Source organism: Callospermophilus lateralis, chromosome 1 (genome assembly GCF_048772815.1).
Source record: "Callospermophilus lateralis isolate mCalLat2 chromosome 1, mCalLat2.hap1, whole genome shotgun sequence".
NCBI lineage: Eukaryota > Metazoa > Chordata > Mammalia > Rodentia > Sciuridae > Callospermophilus > Callospermophilus lateralis.
Genome location: NC_135305.1, coordinates 157986133 through 158002902, shown reverse-complemented (window position 1 = coordinate 158002902; position 16770 = coordinate 157986133). Strand labels below are relative to the sequence as shown.

General features: G+C 45.5%; 1 protein-coding gene across 2 annotated transcripts in view; it reads right to left on the bottom strand.

Moving 5' to 3' along the window:
• The window catches only part of Mlxip (MLX interacting protein), a 56489-nt gene that overhangs the window by 11039 nt on the left and 28680 nt on the right, over positions 1-16770 (bottom strand). For both annotated transcript variants that reach the window (XM_076847762.2, XM_076847851.2), the window contains exons 2-8: positions 6441-6547; positions 5343-5428; positions 3522-3611; positions 2447-2488; positions 2015-2186; positions 1175-1264; positions 521-612 (exon numbers count right to left, since the gene is read on the bottom strand). In XM_076847762.2, coding sequence (XP_076703877.2) covers positions 521-612; positions 1175-1264; positions 2015-2186; positions 2447-2488; positions 3522-3611; positions 5343-5428; positions 6441-6547 — 679 coding nt within the window. The remainder of the gene's footprint in view (positions 1-520; positions 613-1174; positions 1265-2014; positions 2187-2446; positions 2489-3521; positions 3612-5342; positions 5429-6440; positions 6548-16770) is intronic.

Here is a 16770-nt window from a genome sequence, read left to right as displayed (position 1 = left end):
CTATGAGGAATCAACTGTGGAGACCTTGGTCTCTATAGAAGAAATTCTTCCCCAAGTCAGGTGGAGGGAGATGGTGCCAGGTTACCAGTAGCTAACTGGATATAGGCACCAGCCAGAGAGGACTCTCCCAGGGCAGCTTGTTCAGTTCTGTAGCCTCAGCACCTGGTAACCAATTTTTGTTAATTACCAAGTAAAACAAGTGAAAGAAATACACAGAACTATTTTTATTAGTGATCCGTGTTTTCATTCTCTCTAGCTAATCCTATCTCAACTGTTCAGCACAGAACTGGCCACACATAAGTCATGAGGAGCCTCGGGGGAGAACACCTGTGGTGTGTAAGAATGCTTCTGAAGAGGACTCTGGGATTTCTTTACTGGATCCCTGTGTTCAGCACCACATCTAGCATCACCTACCACTTTGCTTGTGATTGCATGGTTATGTCATTGACCTAGCTCTACTGCAAACTATGATGACAGCCCCATGCCTGCTACCCGCTGCCACTTCCCCAATGTCTTCTACCTGAGCAGGAGGGCTGTTGGGATCTGGTACAGATGCTGAAGCAGGTGTAGGCAGCAAGGAGCCAAAAATGGAGCGACTGGAAGAGAACAGGTCTAAAAAAGAACAAGCCGGCAGGGATGTTTGAGCTCTGGGTGCCCACTGTTTCTTAGAAGAAAGACCCAACCAAACAGGGCTGAACCCCACCCTACCTCAGGGTTGCCATGACCACAGAGTATCCCACCCCCCAGAGATGACTTCTTCTGTAGAAAGAGGTGCCTGTCTAGAGCCATCACTGCTGACTGAAAACTCCTGAGATCAGGTAGGCATTTCAGTGATGACAGCAGCTCAAGGACCTGATCTAACTGCAGGAAGCTTTGTTGGGAGGTGGCTGTGTCATCAGTGCCCTCTGCTGCTTAGAGGGAAAACTGCTCACAGTCAGGCTCCAAACTGGTGATAATGCCTTCTGAGAATGTCAACTTCCTTCGAGAGAGCAATGGCCCAGAAAAATTTCCCAAGCTTTGCAGTTACTACAAAATAAAAGTTTAGTTTTTGAAAAATTCTAAGTCTTCCACCATGTCCACTCTAACCATTCTCTTTCTGAAAGGGAAGCACCAATGTGCTCTGAGGCAGGCAGGAAGAGCCAGGCCCGTGCTCCCTTTGCCCTGGGGTCCTCACCCTGGAAAGGTTCAAAGGTATCCATGAAGTCCAGGTTGGGTTGCAAAGGGATCAGCCCTGGCTGGATCATGTCTGCATTTCCTAGATGTGCTGCAAGAATTAGGAGGGAGAATTAGGAGAGAGGAATCACTTCGCCTTCTCAGACAGGGTGTGGGAACATATAAAAGACCTGGAATAGATTTTCTTGGCCCTGCTCATATTCTAGATTCTTCCAAGGAGAACTGTGGGCAGCTGGCTGGGGTTTCTACATTCTTGGAGGTTTTTGGCCATTCCCACACTCAAGAAAGCAGGGAAAAGTTGAGTTTTTACTAGATGGGTAAATGGAGTATCAGGGAACGGGACACCCCCAGGAAGCCACAAATAGCTGAGCAGATGCCAACCCTCCACTCCCTTTCCCAGTTCTGAGTTTTAGTCTTCTCTGGGTTCACTGGAAGACAGGAGGCCTCCAGTTGGGAAGTCAGGTCCAGAAGTGCTTCCAGTTTTCTTTAGAGTCACATGGCCCTGACATGTAGATCTCAGTACTGGCATGTGTCCCTGACTAAAGAGGACAGCAGGACAGTATCAGAAATAATATCTAACATTTAATATCAGAAACATTAAATTGGTTCAGACCACACCCCTGCTTTTTTCTCATAGTGGTGCCAAGGGAATGACAGCTGCTGCAGTGTGACTCAATCTGTAGTCCCCACCCCATTCAGTGCATGTGGCCCTAAGTGAAGGAGGTCGGCTGATCCTTCTCTTCCTCTCTGCCTAGCCTTGACAGATGACATGCAGCAGCTCAGAAATGACCCTGAGAGGCCTGGCAGAGAAGCCAGCTTTCCAGGACTGAGCTGGGGTTACCTATTTCTCGTGGATTGGGCCAGGCCACTGGCTGGTGTGATGAAAGTGTGGAGAAGAGGGTGTCGCTGAATTCTGACATGAGCATGTCCGTGTCCAGCAGGGGATCCTCCTCCATGGGCACTGGGGTCTTCCAGCCATCCCCATGCTTATGCCAATACAGTATGTCATCATCCTGCCACCAACAGAGGGGGAGGAAACATCAAAGGGCAGCTGTGGAACTCGGAATCCTCAGTCCCACCGTGCTGGGAAGCATGCCACAGAGCCGTGCTGCAAAGATGAGGCGGGAGGTAGAGGGCAGCTCCTCCCAGCCTGCCCAGGGGGTCCTTCATGGCTGCTTCCACAGTCACCCGCAAGTCCTGAGCTGGACCTGTCTCCACCTCAGGCAGTCCCTGTCCCACAGCTCTCCCAGGCAGGGTTCACAGAATCACTCACCTGGGCCAGGCTGGAGAGGTCTTCATCCTTGTGTTGCTGTAGCTATGGACAAAAGGAGTGGGAGCAGGGGGTCACCAAGAGCCCTGGGAGGGAAGAGGACCCAGCTTCATCTCCCCACAATGTGAGTTAACCCTCTGGAAGCACCCGGGCCTCATCTCTCTAGGAGGCAGGCAGGGAGAGGGACCCTGCTTATTGCCATCCCCAGGATTTGGTCAAAAAGGAGGTTCCCAGCCAGGGTCTGTGGAAGAAACAGCCCTGTTCAGAGCTAAGGAAAATGAAGGCCACCACTTAGGGTGTGAATGCTGGATTCCCGCTTTCCTTCCTGATTCTCTGCCTCTGGTGGAGCAGTGTGGAGCCCAGGGCCTTGGGCCAGTATTTTGAATGGGGGCTGTGCTCCTTCCCTCCTCTACAGGGGCTTCCTGAACATGTTCTTTGGGGGAGCCCCAGTCCAACACTATGGGGGGCTGTCGCGCTGAGTAACCAGCATTTTCCTTCCCGTGATTGATAGAGGCTGTGTCGGTCACTTTCGTAGTGATCTGGCCACATTCATAGTGGCCCTATACAGCTTCCCCGATCCTTGAAGTAGCAGAATGTGTCTTCATGTGTAGGCGTGCCTCCCTGCAGCCCCATGGGTCGGGCTATGCTCACCTGTTCCTTTGTGATATTACCCTTTTGCCCTGTTTAGGATAGAATGTTCCATGGAAATGCCCTTTGTGTGTCCCCTTCTCTTGCTCTACCTTTGGTTGTAGCCTTCCTAGATGGCAGTCAACCTGCTGACAGCAGACATCATGAAGCTAGACTCAGTCCCCTGAACCCTGACCACTGGCCTCACTTGAATGGCTTCTCCTCAATAAAAGGGGTCAGCACGTGCCCACTCTTTCTGCGAACCCTTAAAGTCAGAGGAGCTGTCACAGGACCCCCCCAAAGAAAAAGATATTTCTGTCTCTTGTGTGGTTATTTTGTGCAGCCCAGTGCCCCTGGAGTGACCCTGAGTGTTTTAGTTGCGACAAATGTGACACAACACCCTTTTCATTCATTCATTCATTCATTCATTCATTCATTCATTTTTAGATACCCTTTTCTTGAAGTAGGTCCTCCACTTGTGGTATTCCCTGATCACAAACTCAATGCGACTTTTCCAGTACTTCCCCTCTGTGGTGATGGCCTGTAATAGAGAGGCCACATTGAAAAGAGCGGTCTTAGATGATCAGCAAAACTCAGCTGTGAACACCAAAGTATCCACTACTCAGAGTGGGCCTCGGACGACCCAGCTCCGGGAACCTCATCACTGCGAAGCTGCGACTTCACTTGCAGAGCATGCTGCATTTCTTCTGGCCCTCTGACTAAAGACACATTTTCATTTCAAGACCTAAAACTTCTAGGGGAATCCTGGTTTGGGTCCTAAGGATCTGCACTGGGGCACAGGAGAAAGCAGAGTCACTCTTTCCCAGCATGGAGTCTTCCAGAACCTCATGAGCAGCCCATATAATATCTTTTCCAGTAGCCTCTGCTGCACTCTCAAAGGGTGAAAATGAGCAGGTGATCACACAGGTTTCAGGTGGACCAGGTACCGCAAGAGCACCAAATCCACCCTTCCACTGCAGCAGGATACATGCCTTCCCTGGTGGCCCTGGAGACTCAGGATAGAACCTACTCTGCCCAATGCAGGCCCAGCCTTCAGGCTTCAAGCTCATTTCCCCTCACTTGCAAACCTTCACGGTTTGTGTCAGTAACAGTGAAGAATCATTTTTTTAAAAAAAATTTTATTAGTTGTTGATGAACCTTTATTCTATTTACTTATTTATATGTGGTGCTGAGAATCAAACCCAATGCCTTATACATGCTAGGCAAGTGCTCTACCACTGAGCCACAACTCCAGCCTAAGGATCACTTTTTTAAAAACAGAATCTTTTTTAAAAATTTTTTATTTACTTTATTTATGTATTTATTGATTTATTTTTGAGACAAGGTTTCACAAAGTTGCTTAAGACTTTGCTAAATTACTGAGGCTGGCTTTGAATTTAGTGATCCTCCTATCTCAACCTCCTGAATTGCTGGGATTACAGGCATACGCCACGGTGGCCAGCTAAAAACAATTTCATATTTCCATCATACCTAAGGAAATCATATGATGTTGAACAGCAGATTATACCTGAGAGTTTCAGGACTACTTCATTAGGTTACTTTAAATCTACCCCCTCTTTTATCATAACAGAAAGGCATTCTTAGATAAAAAGAAAAAAGTGAAAACAGAGTCGGCCTTCATTGTCTGGCACCCATTCTAATTTCATTTCCCAAAGGGACCCTCTATTAAAAGGTTTCTAGGGCTGGGGATGCAGTTCAGTGATAGAGCACTTGCCTGGCATGCATGAGGCCCTGGGTTCCATCCCCAGCAGCAAAATAAATAAATAAATGAATAAATAAGAAATGAATGAATCTCTATATCCTTCTAGACATGTCATTTGCACATATAATCACAAGTGCACACTTTTAAATTAACATAAATATACTAAAAATACTGCTGTGCAACCAGCTTTTTAAAAGGGTGCTCTTTCTTGTTGCTCTCAGTATCTAGCAATCTCAGGTTCCTGTAGGAGTAATGACATCTGCTCTGTAAGGAGGCAGGCTTCTCTCTTGATAACTTCCTGAAGAAAGACCCACTTACACAAGAGGAGAGGATGAGTCTCCACCAGGTTGGCCTGAGGAGGGAATCTCTGTGGGTTGGAGGGTGTTGGAGGCCACCTGTGCCTTCTTAAGTTCATACTGACTGCTGTCACAACATGGGACCCTGCTTCTTCTATCCAGTCTCCCCCGCAGAACTCAGCCCTCGAAAAGTCTATCCTGGGAAACAAAAGCAGTTTCCTTTCTCAGCCCACCATGATGGCTTGCCAAGTACCTCTGGTCGGCGGTGCTCGTCTACATCAACCGAGCCATCCAGTGGGGTGACAAAGTGGCACACGGGATTCTTGCGCTTCTCCAAATCTGAAAAGAGAGATGAGACATTGTCATTGCACCAAGAACCCTGAAGGAATCCTGTCCTACCCATCCACACTCTTCCCTCAAGATGAGATCCTCTAGAGTGTTCCTTCCTTCTCTTTCCCCTGGAAGCCATCCAGGTGAAAAGCAAAGAATCTGACAATAATGTGTGAGTAAGAGAAGGAATTGGCTCATGGAGAGGGGTGCAGCCTGGGCTAGCAATGCTTCGTCCACTCAACTCGAGTCAACGAGTCCTGTGGCATCCAAGCTCCTGGGTACAGGACACAGCTGTGCCTGCAACTTATAAAAAAACTATGTGTGTGTACTGGGGTTCACCCAGGGGTCCTCTATCTCTGAGCTACAGCGTGGTTCTTTTTATTTATTTTTTTAAATTTTGAGACAGGGTCTCACTAAGTTGCCAGACTAACCTCAAACTTGTGATCCTCCTGCCTTGGCTTCCTGAGTTGCTGGGATTATGTATTATATATATTATATATTATAATGCCCAGCTACCTGCATTTTTTCAGACTTTGTGTGTGTGTGTGTGTGTGTGTGTGGTACCCAGGGCTTTGTGCATGTGGGGCAAGCACGCTACCAACTGAGCTATAACCCAGCCCTGCCTACATTTTTTCAGACCTGCTGAAAACAAGAACAACTTTCTAGCTCCTCAAATGTCACCTCTTGACTTCACTCCTGACTCCCCTGAAGAGAACCCCTTCCTCTTCCTCTGGGCACAAGCGTCTAGCATGCTACTGAGCACACTATACTGTGAACAGTAGTCTCACACATCTGCCCCTCCAGACTCTATGCTCTGTCAGCCAACTATGCCTGGACACAGATGAGTATCCAGGTCCCTGGGATTTGGCTTGGTCTTCCCATCTCCACAGACTGCTTGAGAAACTCTCCTATTAGAACATGATGCCTCCAAGCTCTGGGTCCCAAGTTGCTCAGGTCTCCAGTGGGTAGAGATCTGATCCCAGATAACTGGAGGCCCTAAGCCCCATACCCAGGCACTCACACTGCATGTACCAGGCCCGCCAGATGGCGTTGTTGAGCCGGATCTTGTCTCTCCACTGGAGCTTCAGGCCCTTGAAATTCTTCCACTTTGGAGACACCAACTTCCCACTGAAAGAGAGACAAAGCGGGGAGACTCAGTAGTTTCTTGGAAAATGAAGTGAAATTAATCCATGCTGCTCTGTCATTCGGGAACCCCAGAACTCCCAATGAATTCATTACCAGCCACAGGGTAGGCTTGACAGTACACATGTTACTTCAGGATTTTTTCACAGCATACGGGGTAGGAGTGGGGCGTGATGGCAAAAGTGTCGGGCATGGAGGGCATAAATACTGCAGCAGTTGATACTATGAAGTTCACTTAACTCTTTGGGCTACTTTTGTCTATCTGTAACATTTTCTGAATTAAATACCAAAAAGAAATCTGTTGACCACTGAATGAAAACTAGGCTCCTTTTCCCTGGTCTTGACCCACTTCCTTTGTTCCTGGTCCCCACTTGCCTTTCTCAAGCCTTATGAGAAAGGGACCTCTCTGCATTGCTTGGAGGTGGCTCCTGGCACAGCACTTGGAACCTGAACTGTCCAAGAGGGCCATGCCTTTAGCAGCATTCCTTGCCTGTTATTAGCCTGGTCTGCAAGTGCCCTTCACATACTCCAGGAAGAATAGAAAGGTAGACTCTTTAACAATTAGGGGTGGTACGGGCAATCCAGGCATACAAATGTCCTACGGGCCTCGATGACTGAGAGTTCCTCCTGTTCAGAGTCCCTGACACTGGGTCCTCACTCATGAAGGAAGGAACTCCCTCTGCCCAGCCCCTGCTCTGCCTTCCAGAAGCTGTTCCAAGGCCACCCTTCTGGGTTGGCCTGGTCTCTCTTCTTGGCTTTAGTCAGCTTCTGGGACAACACCAACACCTGATGCAGAGATGTCTGAGCACAGTGTATACACACATGACTGCATCTCTCTTGCCACCAGGATGGGCTTACTTAGTAATTTTTCCTGGAATAGGTTACGGGTACTTGCAAACCAAGCTAACAGCCAGCAGAGAGATCCCCAGAGGTGCAGGCTTTCAAGCAATTCAGTTTTCCAAGTGTCCTGCCAGGGGCCACTCTGAACAACTGGCAGAGGGGTCCCTTTTTCAGATGGCTTAAGATGGGCAAGGTATTATTTTTGGTCTGTATCAAAGGGGGTTTGGAGTGATCCATCTGGTCACAGGCCACAGCCTTGTCTCTTCTCCAAACCCATTCAGAAAGGCCCTCTGAGGGGCAGAGGTGTGTCCACAATCAGGCAGCTGCTGGAGTGTCCAAAGGAGGAACTTAAATAATAAACATTCTTTGGTTTATGTGTTGAATTGAACCCAGGGTGCTCTACCTTCCCACCCAAGCCATCAAGGAGCCCAAGCTTTGGATTATGTTGGCCAGAAAACTCACCCCACAGAGGACATGTCATAGAAACATTCTTTGCATGTAGGGGACATACGAGTAACAGCAGCTTCTGCCCAAAAGGTCAAGAACCTCAGAAGAGTCAAAACCTTTGGTGCTTCTTTTGCTTCCCAGTCCACCTGGCTCATCTCCATGTGACTGACCTGTCACCACACCTCTGGGGTTCAGAAAGCCTCTGCTGCACAGCATACCCCAGCTAAGCAGGCACCCATCTGTTCTGGCACAGCCTTTCCCTGTAGAATCAAAATAAAATGCCCCTCCTCCAGAATATTTCACTAAGGATTGAATAAGAATGGGCATGTGTTTACACATACAGATTCTCTCCTCTCCCCGCCCCATATCTGTTAAACCCTAAAGCAAAATATAAAAAAACTATGAGTAACTATCTCGAGAATCAGATTTTAGTTAGTCCTGAAAGCTATCTTTTTAACATCTCCTGACTTGAGATGTTTGCCACACTGCCAGGTGGCTGCAGCTCCTGCACAGGCGGAAGAGGGAGGTGACTTGTGCGCACCCTCAATCCCAGCAGAGACACAGGAAGGTCAGCCCTGTGGTGCCTGTGAGCCCCCAAAGCTGTGGGGCCAAGGGTTCCTTCTTCAGTGCTTCCCATTTACTCAACAAGTATCAAGCACCTACTCTGTGTGGTGAAGTGCTGAGAATCAAGGAAGGGCACGGGCAGGGCAGCAGGGGCCCTGCTCTCCCGGGCCTGTGTGCTGAGTGTGAAGGATAAGCAAAGACTGGGGGAGCACATGGAGCACCACCAACCCAGTGGGAGAATCCAGAAAGCTCTCTGGAGGAAGCAGTATTTAAGCTAAGGCCGAGGAAAGGAGGGGAGGCCCACACTGCTCCTTCTGCCTGCCACTGGTCAGGGCAGTGAAGCCCCCAGTGGCCGTCCAGACAAGGCTAGAAGCAGAGCCTACAAGAAGCTAATAGCTCCCTCCCACCATAAAGAAGACAATCCTCTTTCCCTCCTGTGCGAGGTTCTCTAGCAACTGAAGGTATGGTCAGGGAGGTGGTTCTAGAAAACAAAAGAAAATAACACTGTCCTTGTCTCTTTATTTCCTTAAGGAAAAAAAACAAAACCCTGGCAACCCCTATTGGGTCCCCTCTTGCCCCTGCCAGCTCTATTTTTATTCTTCACACTTAAATAAATCCCACTTCTTTCACTCTTTAACAAACAAAACAAAACAACCTTTCCCTATAATTGACACCCCTTCCTCATTCTGAAGTAAGAATTTTAAGGCTACTCTACATCCTCAGTAGGACCAGAATCTGACCAAACACTGGCCTCCCAGAAATGGCTGCAGAGTACCCACACAGACTGGGGAGCTGCTGGTGCCCTGATGTGGTCTCCAAATTAATCACCTGCTGATATAAACCTAATTGGAGTACTGACACACAACTACAATCCCGGCAACTTGGGAGGCTGAGGCAGGAGGATCACCAGTTCAAGGCCAACCTGAGCAAACCAGTGAGACCCTGTATCAAAAGTAAATAAATGAAAAGGACTGGAAATGTAGTTCAGTGGTTAAGTGTCCCTGGGTTCAATTCCCAGCACTGAAAGAAAACAAATAAAAAAAAAATCCAACTCTAGCTTTGCTTATCCAGCACCTTCAACAAGGCACAACAGGTGTGGGATGGTAAAGAAATTCAACCTCGCACTGGAGGGAAAGAGGATTGTCTTTTCATGGTGGGAGGAAGTTATTAGCTTCTTGTAGGCTCTACCTCCAGCCTTGTCTGAACGGCCACTGAGGGCTTCACTGCCCTGACCAGTGGCAGGCAGAAGGAGCAGTGTGGGCCTCCCCTCCTTTCCTCGGCCTTAGCTTATATGCTGCTTCTTGCAGAGAGCTTTCTGGATTCTCCCACTGGGTTGGAAGTGCTCCACATGCTCCCCCTGACAGGGGTGAGTTTGGGGATTCTTCACTTCTTCCTCCATGCTTGATGAAATGTTTCCCTTCTCCTTGATGTTTGGGTCAAGTACAGTCCCATTTCAGCAGGAAGATGCAAGATTTCAGAACTTCCATCAGTCCAGGTTCCTATATTATCCTCATAGCCAATAGGTGGTGTTCCACAGACCCAAAGAAATGGGCCCAAATGCAAAGGCAAAACTTAAGGTACAGACTTCCCTGCCCACCACAGCAAGTCCAAATAAAGATCTGAAGATGCAACACACATTGCTCTATGATATCAAGGGTTACCAAGACAAATGATGTTACAAAATGACAATAGACAAATTATATTAGGAAATGCTGGGGTAGGCCTCTCTAACTCACCTTCCTGATGGGCTCCTTGGCCTATAAGATGCTCAGGTACATTGTTTGTTGTACCAGGGAACAGCTACCTTTCCACTTGCTGGGGCTCCCTTGTGGAGCCTTTTAGAGAAGCTTCTAGTTTCATGGGAAAAGGCAGCTGTTCCCTGGCAGAGCCATGAGCAGTGTTTCCAGAAAGTCTCCCTAGTTTGGACTCTGCCCCACACTGCCACAGCAAAACTCATCTTCCAGATGTGATGGAAATACGTTTCTTGGTCCAAATGCATTTCTTCTTCAAAGCATAACCAGGACCACTGATGAAATTTTCTGAGACCACTAGCTTTCCGCCAAATTCCTTGACGTCCTCTGCCAGCCTTTGCCTCTCAACTTTGCCCCTCCTTATGTCAGAACAATGATCCCAATGGGATTTACCATCCACTAAGCCTCCCTGCCCACCATATAGGAAGGCCACTGTCTAGGTCCAGCTCATCTTGGGGCTGCCAGCATAGTGTCTGGTACAAGGAAATGCCTTTACATCCAGTTTTTAAATGAACACTAATGTTTCCATGAAGAGAAGTTTTCATACCACCCAGCCTGGCCACCCTTCTTAGAAGGCAGGTTCTGAACATGAAACAGGAACTTCACAGGACAACAAAGATCCCTCTCAAAACTTTGTTGGACCGAGTGAACAAACCATAAATTCTTCAGAGGTCTGGCAAAAAGACTATTTTGGAATGAAAGGAAATTAAAATGCAAGGCTTGCTCAGGCCAAGCTAGATAAGTAGGAAAACAGGGAAGGGCAGCAAAGGGAGGGAGGGCAGGAGCAGGCCACAGATTTGGGATTCTGTTGGTTTCAGGCAGGATTGGAACCTAACTCCTGGTCAAACCTTCTCTCCAACAGGAAGAAGACAGAGGTCTCAGGCTCTGTTCCATTTGTTTATGCCATCATATATGTTATGGGGCAACATGTCCCCATCGTTCCTGATGCTGCTTGGTGGGTTGGCCAATAGCAATGCATCCCCAGCCCTGCCTCCTTACTTCCTCACAAACAGGTGGAGAGGGTGTCAGTGTAAGAGCAGATGAGGGACTGGTAGAGGTGGCAGGCCATTCCCCTCTTCTCTTGGGAGGCAGCTGCCCATATTCACCATGCTCTGCTCTGGAGGGAGGACACGGAGGGAGGAAGTCAGTCTGGGGTTAACTCACAAGCTCATCTTCAGCTCGATCAACAATATGGTAACATTGTAGCCATCATCTGATGGTACTTTTTATTTTTATCATGATAAATCACATGTAACATAAAATCTACCATTTTAGCCATTTTAAAGTATATGATTTAGTGCCACTAAGTACATTCAAAATGTTGCACAATCATCACCGTTACCTAGTTCCCCAACTTTTTTTTGGTTTGTTTGGTTTTGTTTGTTTATTTTGGTACTGGGGATTGAACGTAGGGACGCTCCACCCCTGAGCCACATCCCCAACCCTATTTTGTATTTTATTTAGAGACAGGGTCTCATTGAGTTGCTTAGGGCCTCACTAAATTGCTGAGATGGGCTTTGAGCTTGCGATTCTCCTGTCTCAGCCTCCCGAGTAGCTGGGATTACAGGCATGCACCATGGTGCCTGGTTCCAAACTTTTTTTTGTCACCAGTTAGTCCTGCATTAGCTCTTGGACAATTTATATAAATGGAATCATACAATATGTGGCTCTTTGTGTCTGGCTTCTTTATTTTAGCATAATATTTTCTTTTATTTCCTTTTTCTACATTTTATTGTGGTGCTGGGCAGTGAACCCAGGGCCTCACAAATACTACACAAGCTGGGCCACACGCACAGCTCTACATATTTTCATATCTACCACTGGGCCACATGCACAGCTCTACATATTTTCAAGCCTCACCCATGTTGTAGCAGGTTCAGAACTTCACTCCTTTTTAAGGCTGAATCCTATTCCACTGTGCGCTGTTCCTCTGCAGGACTTTCTTTAGAATGTAAAACCAACCAACCAACCAGGTAACCCATATAAGGGATGAATCTACTTTCTATTCCTCTAGTCCACATTCTATTCCTCTGTTCCTCTATGGACAGACAGACAGCTGGGATGTTTCTACTTTTGGGCTACCATGAACAACGTTGCCCAAAACTAATTCCTTTGTCATATTTTCCAAATGGTCCAGAACACTGGCAGGGGAGAGAGGTCTCATTATTGAGCTGGCAATGGGGACATAATGATGGGCAAAAACAATTGTGAGCCTCGCTGGGAGCAAACTCACAACTGCTTATCAACATTTTGAATGCACATCCTTTTGACCCACAATTCAAGTTGTAGAAATTGATTCTATAGATCCAATTGCACACAGGCACGAGTACACAACAGAAGGACACTAAACCCCAGCACTGTCTGCAGTAGCAGAAGGCTGGAAACAAACTAGATGTTCATCAGAGGGGATCGGTTCAAACACTGGTATATCCATATAGTGGAACACCACGGAATCATTAAAAAGCATTTTTATGTGCTAATATATAGGCCCAATCTATAAGAGGCATTATTAATTTTGTTTGTTTGTGGTGTAATTTTGTTTGTTTTTGATTTGGGAATCAAATTGAGGGCCTCACATATGCTAAACATGCACTTTACCACTGAACTATATCCCCAGCCCCATCTGTATTTTTAACAGGGGGGTATATAATATACACAGACAAACAAGAAGAAAGGAAGGGAGGAAGAAGGGGAGTGAGGAGAATAGACAGCCAGCCAATCTCTGGAAGGACACACAAGAAAGAGGTAAACAGTGATTGATAACTGCAATCCCCTTTAGAGAAATGAATTGGACAGTTATGGGGCCTGGTGGGAAGTTTTCACTGTTTACTGTTTTTTTTTTTGTTTTGTTTTTATTTTGTTTTGTTTTTTGTACTGTTCAAATGTAACACAGGAATAATATATATATATATATATATATATATATATATATATATATATATATATATATATATTTTTTTTTCCCCCCTATATAAGCAAAAAAAAAAAAAAAAAAAAAGGATCAGACACAGTTCAGGAACATATAAAGCTCCAGTTAATTGGGAGCTTTGGAAAGGCAATTAACCACACAGACAGACATGGACTTGTGAATGAGACAGTTCTGTGTACCAGACCAGATAGGATAATGGTTATTAAGCGGATGTCTTTAATGAGTGAGTAGAGGAACAATGCTTAGCCTCATCTCTCCTCCAAGACTCCAATTCTTCTTCTTCTAAAGAGCAGTCTCTGTTGAATTGTCCTGGGTTCTGGGCCTGGTCCCACAGGCTATAAGAGCCAAAACTAACAGGCTGTAGAGGGACAAAGGTTCATTGAGGAGTTGGAACATGGTGAGCAGCCACAGCAAGTGCAGGGCAGGAGGAGGGCTCCTTCAGAGGAGCCCAGGGGGTTTGGGGCCTCGTCCCATGCCTGAGCATGGGTACCTCTCCTGCACCTGAAATTCATCCCTTATGTTGGTTACCTGATTTGTTTTACATTCAAAAGAAAGTCCTGCAGAGGAACAGTCTCTAAGGGCTGTAGCAGCAAGGCAGAACACAGGCTGCAAGTCCTGTTCCAGTTCTGTCCTACAGCAAGGTGAGCCACAACAAGAGTATGTGGGAATTCCACCTGGCTACAACGCTGACCTCTCCTTTACCCTGACTGTGACATCAAGTGATCTATGGTCTTGCCTTCCATTTGCAGATAGACACACCGCCAGACTTACACCACTTCTAAACAAAGAAAGAAAGGAGAGTGGTTCTATTTCTGGACAAGTCTTATTAGCTTCCTGAGTCCACTTTTATAGTTGCAAAATGCCCACGCACAAGAGCAATGAGCGGGTTACAAGTAGGTGTGAGGCCCTGGGCTCAACACAGAGGAAACACTAGTCATTGTGGGGCATGTCCCTGGGTTTTAAAGTGTCACATTCTGGCCATAAATGGACTCACAGGGCAGAGCACCACTTAGAGCCATGTTCAAATGTTTGTCTGCACTGAGGTATAGCTCAGTAATAGAATATGTGCTCAGCATACACTAAGCCCTGGGCTCCCCAGCGCCAAAATAAATAGATAGATAGATAGATAGATAGATAGATAGATAGATAGATAAAAGCTCATTTGCCAGGAAAGTAAACTCAAATCTAGAAATCCAGGTGTGGGCTGGGGATGTGGCTCAAGCGGTAGCGCGCTCGCCTGGTGTGCGTGTGGCCCGGGTTCGATCCTCAGCACCACATACAAAGATGTTGTGTCCGCCGAGAACTAATAAATAAATATTTAAAAAATTCTCTCTCTCTCTCTCTCTCCCTCCCCCACTCTCTCTTTAAAAAAAAAAAAATAGAAATCCAGGTGATCCCCTTCCTCTAGGAACAAGTTGCAATTGAAAAAAAGGTGGTATCTCACTTCATTTTGTGTCATTTGTTGGTGAGATTTAATAATTAAAAAAATATGATGGGCATGGTGATACACACAGGAGGATCACAAGTTCAAAGCCAGTCTCATCGACTCACTGAGACCCTGTTTCAAAAAATATAAAGGGCTGGACATGTAGCTCAGTGCCAGAGTACCTGCCTAGCATGCATGAGGCCCTGGTTCAAACCATAGGAGGAGAAAAAAGAAAAAAAGATCTATGCATTAGTTGTCACTTTAATTTATTTTATGAGTTGTCTGTTCATGTTCTTTGTATTTTAAAAATATAACTTTTTATTTTGAAATAAGTACAGACTCACAGCAAGTCACAAAAATGGAACAAAGAGTTCTAGGTACCTTTCAGTCAAGGGTAATATCTTATATAGTTGCAGGACAATATCAAAACCAGGATACTGGCTTTGGTACATTACAGGTAAGAGGACTAAAACTGTACTTAGCTTTTCAACATCCACTGAAATGCTGACTGCTTTTTTCTTGCTATTTTACATTGTAATATTTTACATTAGCAATATTTACAGTTCATGATTTTCTTTTGTTTTTTGGGGGGGGTTTTTTCTTTTTTTAATATTTTATTAGAGACAGGTCTCACTGAGTTTCTTAGAGCCTAAGTTACCGAGGCTGGCTTTGAAATCATGATCCTCCTGCCTCAGGCTCCCAAGCTGCTGGGATTTCCGGTTGTACCACCGTGCCCCAGTTCATGAAGTTCTTAAAGATGATTCTTCTAGGTCTTTTGCTTTGGTTTGATTTTGCGTGTTCTATTGTTTTTTGCAGTGCTGAGGATGAACATAGGGCCTTTTGCATGCTAGGCAACTGCCTTACCACTGAGCTATATCCCTAGCCCCTCCACGAGGCTTTTGATTGTCTTTTGTGTATTATAGCATGTGTTTGAATAGGTAGTTCATAAGTTTGTGTAGTCATAGCTACTGGTCTTTCCTTATGTGTTTTATTGCTTCCCTCCCTGCCCAGAGGCTGCAAAGATTCTGTTTTAACATTAATCTCTTTTTAAGCCATTTTTAATCTTACTGATTTTTGAAAAAAGATTACATGCTCACATTAAAGAAAATTCAAACAATACTGAATGGTACAAAAAACAAAAGCAAGGTCACAAGCAATTTCACCACCTAGAAGGAACAGTTGTTTAAATTTTGGTGAGAATACTGTATATCTATCTAAAGACAGGTACAGCCTTTACCCTCAGCCTTGAATTCTAGGCCCCTGCAACTCCTGCCTGATACGAGTGTTTTGTTTGCATGGGGGTTTTGGAGTAAGGGACATCAGTTCTGATCACCTGAGTAGCTGGAGACTAAAGGTCAGTCATAGGCAATATGGATGGAGACTTGGTAATAATTCTGCTCTTGGATGGTGTTAATTTGAATTTTTTCCCTGTCATCAAATATAACTGGAAGTGTATCAGTCTTCAGTGGGTTCTGGGGTCTTTCTAGCAAATCATTGAACCTGGAGATAGTTTTGCAAACCCCACAATGTGCATTTGGTGTATTTATTGAAAGAAGTCTTAGGGATTATTCTAACCTTGTAGCTGGCCCATGTGTCCTTTTTCTTTGTTTTGGTTTGTGTTTGGTACCAGGGATTGAACTCAGGACACTTGACCACTGAGCCACATCCCCAGCCCTATTTTGTATTTTATTTAGAGACAGGGTCTCACTGAGTTGCTTAGTGCCTCACTTTTGCTGAGGCTGGCTTTGAACTTCTGATCCTCCTGCCTCAGCCTTCTGTGTCCTTTTTTTTTTTTTTTTTTTAAGTTGTATATGGACACAATACCTTTATTTTATTTTTATGTGGTGCTGAGGACCAAACCCAGTGCCTTCCACATGTGAGGGGAGCACTCTACCACTGACCTACAACCCAGCCCCCATGTATTCTTTTAAAATATATTTATTCAGATAAAGATATAAATATATGAATAATTGTAATAAACAAATAAAGGATCATGCTTTTGTTTTATGTTTTTTTTACTTGTAGGTAACAGATATCTTATTATGTGAATATGGAGTTTTACATTATTTTATTGGCTACAGAATATTCCACTACACATATTTATCATAATCTATTTAACTACTTTCCCATAGATAGATATTCATATTAACAAACACACTGTTTCTTTACTATTATAACCAATGCTATAATGAATATTCCAATATTTATATCTTTGTGCATTTATGAGAAAAATTCCTAGAAATGAAAAAAC